This window comes from Bactrocera latifrons, unplaced genomic scaffold, assembly GCF_001853355.1.
Source record: "Bactrocera latifrons isolate USDA-ARS-PBARC rearing strain unplaced genomic scaffold, ASM185335v1 scaffold_113, whole genome shotgun sequence".
Lineage (NCBI taxonomy): Eukaryota > Metazoa > Arthropoda > Insecta > Diptera > Tephritidae > Bactrocera > Bactrocera latifrons.
The window spans coordinates 964,107-971,099 of NW_017534553.1; the positions used below are offsets into that span (position 1 = coordinate 964,107).

General features: G+C 41.6%; 1 protein-coding gene across 10 annotated transcripts in view; it reads left to right on the forward strand.

Annotated features, from left to right (window-relative positions):
* LOC108974963 overlaps positions 1 to 6,329 on the forward strand; it is a 159,407-nt gene extending 153,078 nt beyond the window's left edge. For 9 of the 10 annotated variants that reach the window (XM_018943113.1, XM_018943103.1, XM_018943175.1 and 6 more), the window contains 2 exons: positions 2,089 to 2,210; positions 3,968 to 4,589. In XM_018943113.1, coding sequence (XP_018798658.1) covers positions 2,089 to 2,210; positions 3,968 to 4,460 — 615 coding nt within the window. In that variant the 3' untranslated portion in view covers positions 4,461 to 4,589. Of the gene's footprint in view, positions 1 to 2,088; positions 2,211 to 3,967; positions 5,648 to 5,707; positions 5,830 to 5,960 lie in introns of those variants that run through there. The other variant, XM_018943182.1, reaches the window with a different exon arrangement.
* The last annotated feature ends 664 nt before the right edge of the window (positions 6,330 to 6,993 follow it).

Here is a 6,993-nt window from a genome sequence, read left to right on the forward strand (position 1 = left end):
TTTAAAGTAGTTGCTCTTTTTATTCAATTAGCAAAATTTAGTTRAGTTCTAAATAAAACGCTACCGTTTGCCTTACAAAGTACATAGTAAATATTAGTTGCTTGTTGTTATTAGTAAACAAAAAAGAAAAAAAAAAAATCAAAATACAAAAAACTGCCTGCCTCTCTATCTCGATTGTTTATCAAAATTCGTTAAAACTAATTGCATAATTTTTTCTTTCTTTTCCTTTCATTTCTTTTTACAAACTTTGATAACGCGATTAATTGTTGTTGTTTTTAAATATAAAACAAAAAAATTCAAAAAATAAATAAATCAAATAATTTCAATTAAAATTCACTTAATTTGTATGTGAATGCTCACACAAAAATATAAACACACACATGCATATATGCGCGCGTATGTGTGCGCGCCGAAAACGCATTAAAAACACGCTTTTTATGTTAATTGCTTGCGCTCGTGTCTCTTGTTGCACGTTGCTGTTGAACAAATTTGACTAAAACAACCATACAAAATAAATAAAAAAAAAAAAAATACAAAAATAATTTTTGGTGAATATCTTGCTTGTCATGTTTGCATATGTTCATATATATTTATGTAAATCACACCTCCATTTTCACACACACACACACATACAAACATTCCAAAACACTCACAAAATAAAAAACCGTTAGACTAAAGCCAAAGCGAACAAGTCGAAAAAAGATAAAAAGTCCAAAGTTAGCAAAAGTGAACCGCCTACAAAAGCCAAATCCACTAAAAAGAAGCAAGACAAAGCGCCTGCGCAGTCCACACCGCGTACCACACCCACCAACGCACAAACTAAAGCGGCAAAGAAAAGCGCTAGCCATGAAGCCAAAACGCCAACAARCGCTAAGCGCGCCGAAACGTGCAGCAAGCGCAAGCGTGAAAGCCCCGCGCTACAAGTGGCGTATGCCAACGAGTCGAAAGCAAGCCAAAAAGCAAAGACACAAACCACATTCACAACGGCAGCGCAATCACCACAGACGCAAACCACGCCATCGTCACGCTTCAGGTATCAACGGAAAGCCAAGACACCAACCACTGGCTATGCGATCAGCTATGTCGAGCCACCGAGTCCGCTCAGCGAGGACACACCGGTGGAGGAGGAGTCGAGCAATAGCAGCGCAAGTGTGCACGAGCCRCCAGCTAMCACGACCAATCAGACGCAGGAGCGCACCAAACCAAAAGCCGACGACAACGGCACGYGGCAGCCAAGCACACCGAAGTCACATAAGCGCGCCAAGTCGCACAAGCATAAGAAGCGCAAAAAGAAGAAGCACGAGCTGGGCTCACAAAGCGAAGAGGAAACCGACGTGGCGGTGAGTGGTGCTTCGGCAAAGACATCKCGCATGAACGGCGTAGTGATCGCCACCAGTTGCGTCGAGAACGCCAGCGGCGGCGGCTTAAATGGCGCCGCGTCCATCGTGGGCGCTAACGAACATGGCAATGTTAATGGCGCTAAACCGCCGCTAACCACAACAATCAAGCTCAATGTGAAAGCACAGAATGAGAATCAGGCGAAGAAGACGCGTAGTTCTAGCAACAAAAAGCACAAGAGACGCAGATAAAATTAGAAAAAATGAGGACGACAGGCGGGYCAAAGACGCCGAAAGCAAATATCTAAATTGCAAATAAAAGCACAAAGCCATAAAAGTACAAAAACAAAAATAAAAACAAAAACGGAATTGAACCAAAAATTACTCGGGTCTTTTAGCTATACACTTTCGCAAATATGCGGTTTATTTTAACGAAAAACACTATCTGACAGTAACAACAACAGCAACAACTGTAGTAAACAATAGCGTTAAGGCAAAAGTTATTCTCAATAATTATAAATACAACAAATATAGCGTTTAAAAGTAAAAAACAAAACCAACAAAAACAACAATTTAGGTTTCTGCCACAAGTTCAAGTGTGTCTGTCTGTATGTATGTATGTGTGTGTACACTTGCAACTGTGCAACTACAACAACAACATAACAAACAGCATATAACAACAATTTGATCTTCTTCTTCTTCCACCACGCATCTGCCATCCTTCTCCGCACGCTCCTCCTTRTTATTACAGTACTGCCAGTTCTGCACATCTGGCGAGAACGAGGATAAGCTGCTGTTATGCGACGGTTGCGACAAAGGCTATCACACCTACTGCTTCAAGCCGAAAATGGACAATATACCCGATGGTGATTGGTGAGTACTAACACACACTTATTTTCATATGCATTTACATACAAGCTCACATAACCGTATACATATAACTTCAGTTCATCAGGGTAGTGAGGTGTAGAGGGTGTCTTATACTTTCCCAACTTAGACGGCTCTACTTAATCGGAAGGGTATACTTCTTGATATACTTTTTGATCAAATTTGACCCGAACTGACAATTTTCTGTATACTTGTTGTATGCCTCCACTGGTATGCCCTCCGATGTCTTCAGTCCTCGGTCTTTTGGTTTGACTCTAATACGATCGGATCCATAAAACATCTTGAGATCCTTTGCTATATATTTTCTATCAACACGTTGATTTTCAAGCACACTTTTTGTGACTTTTTCAATGTTATCGTYATTAACGTGAATGAACGACACATTATCGACGACTAGTGCCACTTAAATCCTTGTATTCGTGATAAAGTAGACGCACCAAATTACTTGCAAGAACTCAATAACWGGGCGCGCTTGCTAGACCTTACAAGAACTCCAAATTRTATATGTATTTACTAGGCAAGATTATGTTCWAGGTGCTACCAAAAAAAAATTTAGAACATGTGGTTATGTTTAATGTACATATCTAAATCAGTTATTCAACAAGATGGCGAAGTACTGGTAATGCGCATGTAACCTTAGCCCTGCCTTATGCACAAGAAATGTGAACTCACAATCGATCGTACTCTGTTAAATACTGATTAACTGTTAACAACCTGTTTTGACCTTATCAGTGTCTTCCGACATGGTAAATCAAATATTGACCAGATTTTCACGATACGCCAACTTCTGTAAAGATACCGATCTCTTAAGAAAACGAGTTCTTTAATCTAATGCTTAAGAAAATTATTCACTCTGTAGACTTTCACCATACCACTATGTATTTCTAGAGTTACCAATTACTGGCCTATGCCAACTAAATTTATATATTTAACCGCAACAACAGTAACTCCTGTTATCAAACAAAGACGCTCCACGATTGGGATATCACCGCACTGTTCACAGTTATACGGTACGAGGTAGACTTCGTTTATCTAACCTAAACTGATCTCGTTCGAGAGTAAAGTCCTCTGAAGGTTGCCCGAATGGAGAAAAACACACCAGCTAGCAAAATGTAAGATTCGGTGCCCCCTGGTGGCCGACGAAGAAAGGGAAAACCCAACTCTGATGAGAGGATCAAATGAGTGCACACCTAGTGAAACTTTAAGTCTGCATCTTTCGCCATCTTTCGAAATGTAGAAACCACTGTCGAAATCTTCCCATTTATACTATTTGAAAAAGCAAAATGAGATTTTTGCAACATAACCTCAAAGTGGACATATCAAACTATCTTCAGATCAACTAAATTTAGAATTCAATTGTAGTTATAATATAAATGAAGCATAAACTAAATTTCGTCTATTAAATTCATCCCTAATTCTAATTTATTATTAACCAAGCTCTGCAAAATGTTTGCATTTTTCTTACCATTCGCATTTTTATACTAAATATACACTAAATATACATTTGACTCTTTATGCAACGTATCCCCTTTTGCTTATTTTTCATATATTCTCCTTCGAATTCACAATTTATCGCTCTCCATATTCTAAAGTCCCCTCCAGAGAGTTTCTCAATTTATACAAAAACATCTCTGTTCCCCATGTATTTCTATTTTTTTTTTTTTTTTTTTTTTTATCAAAAACTTTATTATTTTATTAATTTCCAACCATTTTGGTTTGTTTGTTTCACAACTACTTTCCAGGTATTGCTATGAGTGCGTCAATAAGGCGACGAATGAACGCAAATGTATCGTCTGCGGTGGCTTGCGGCCCTCACCCGTTGGCAAAATGATCTATTGCGATTTGTGTCCGCGCGCCTATCATGCCGACTGCTACATACCGCCGCTGCTGAAAGTGCCACGTGGCAAGTGGTACTGTCACGGCTGCATCACGAAGGCACCGCCGCCGAAGAAACGCACGAGCAGTAAACCGCGACGTGATCGTGACTCCTCGAAGCGACGYGATCGTCACAGCAACTCATCGACATCATCGAATATAGACATACAACAACAGCAACAGCAACAACAACAGCATCAGCAACACCAATTACAGCTACAACAACAGGCTGCGGTTCTAGCGCAGGCGCAGGCCATGGCAGCTGCCTCGGCGGAACACCACCTGCACAATTCATCGCAGCTATCGCTGAATTCGTCGCATGACGAGTCGATGACCTCGTTACCGACGCCGCTCAGGTAGGTCGCTCAGGCAGCGCCGCATGTCACGCCTGACGTTACTAACCCGCCTCTGGTATTTGCAGTCCRGCGCATTCGATTGCCTCCACYACATTCGACGATCAACAACACAATAACTCGATTGACGCGACGCGTTTTCAGCATCARCAGCAACTACAACAACATCAGCAACAAATGGTTGGTGGTAATGCTGCCGCTTTGGCAGTGGGTATGCATGTTGGCGCTGTTGTAGGTMTGGCCGCACCAACTACAATGCTGCCAGATGCTATTGGCGCAACGCCGCTGGTCCACAACAACATACTCGGTGCACATTTAACGAATAACGAGTACGCGACAACAGATGGCGCTCCGGCCACAGCAACGGCTATGCTAAATCCCATGATTGGCGGCGTACTTCCGCTTCCCCCGCCCATTTTCAACAGCGCGACTTCAAGCGGCTATGCGACGCCACCATCAACACAGCAACAGCTACAAACTCCACACGCGCCACTATCAGCCGGTGGCGCATTGCTGCCACACGCGACGCCATCAATCCTGCCAATAGTAAGTAGCGCGGCCGGYGGCGCATCCGCGGTGCCCGTCAACTACATGGCGCTGACAGCCAGCCAGCAGCAGCATCTCGCACAGCTGCAAATGAACAGTAACGGTGGCGTGCAGTTGCCACCGCCATCTTCACCCTACAATGCAGCCACACAATCGCCGCTGCCGCCACACGCATTACTGCCGCCCACCAGCGCTCTGAGCACATCGCCACAACCAACCACAACACTACCGCTCATAATGCCGCCAACCGGCATGGGTCAACAACAACAACAACAACAGCCACAATTGTCGCCACTGCTGCAATCATCGATTTTGTCGCCACAACACCACAGCAGCAATCATGCACCGACGGCCAGCAACATGCACTCGCCGCGTGCCAGCACGCCAACACAACATTCACCGCAAACGGTTGGACACCACTCGCAGTCGCAATCGCCGGCCGCTCATCAGTTTGGCGGCCTCTCGCCGATGACATCGTCGCCCATGAGCCAATGCGGTACACCACAACCACCACCGCCGCCGCCACTGAATGTCCATGCGGTGCAGGAGGCGAAAGAGAAGCTGAAACAGGAGAAGAAGGAGAAGCACGCCACCAAGAAGCTGATGAAGGAGTTGGCCATATGCAAAACACTGCTTGGCGAAATGGAGGTGAGTGTATGCTAGTGTCTAGACTATGAGCTATGTTCTAATTATACCGTTACTTTGCAGTTGCACGAAGATTCGTGGCCATTCTTGCTGCCAGTGAATACCAAACAATTTCCGACCTATCGTAAGATAATTAAAAATCCCATGGACTTGTCCACAATCAAGAAACGCTTACAGGACTTGACGTGAGTGCCATTCTTTGGTGTTTCTTTTATTTCTATTTATTGTTTTTTTTTCTTGTTTTACTCTGAACAAGAGCTATTAAGTTTGCTGTTATAATTCCAATTAATTTTTGTCCACTTCACTCTCCTAACAGCTACAAAAGTCGCGAAGACTTCTGCGTCGACGTCCGTCAAATATTCGACAACTGTGAAATGTTCAATGAGGATGACTCGCCGGTCGGCAAGGCGGGTCACGGCATGCGCAAATTTTTCGAGCTGCGCTGGGCTGAGTTGACCGACAAGCACTCATGATATCAAATGCATCACCACCTCAAGTATTCTAGTGATTAAGTGAACAAAACGCTGCAGAAGAGAGCAGCAAAAATTAAATCCAAATTTAAAAAATGCGGAGCAGTTAAATTAGAAGAGAGTAAATGTTAGTAGAAGGCAGAAAAAATCATATGAAAAACTAAAACTTTTAATTATTCCAAAAAATACAAATAAATTCAAAATTTATGAAAAAAAAAACACAGTAAAAAAAGCAATTTTAAGTGAAATCATATGAATCTTTCGGCACACAACAAAAACAAACATTCAGGCTAAGCATATTACATAATTATTAACGATTGCAAGTAGTGCAAGCAAGTGTGGCAACCATTTGAGGCACTGAAGCAAGCACGAAGCAGTCACAACACAATAAGGAAGGCAAAAGCAACATGAGAAAGAAGAAGAAACACTAAGAGTGATGTGGTATTTATAAATATACATATACATACATACATATACATATATATATATAGTAACTTGCATGCATATGTAGTATATAGTGCATATGCATAGTCGGTTAGTTAAGAGAAATGTTGATAATAACTAATGTATTATTTTCAAAATAAAAGAAACTCAAAAAACAAAAACCAAAACAAAGAAATTGTAACGAAATATATCAGCAATCATGTAAAAGGCTAAAAGAAAGCAAAAAAAGATATACATAAAAGAAATTAATTTTAAATAAAACATTTTGAGTAGACAAAGGGCGAGTGTAGATAGTGGTTAATAGTGTGGGCCAAAAGTATGTGTACAAGTGCTTATGTGGAAAATATTTTGGTTTTTTGTTTTTGAGAGGCAGAATATTTTTGGTCTTGGTAAAAGCATAAATTGTAATTATAATTATTTATATTTTGTTTTTTT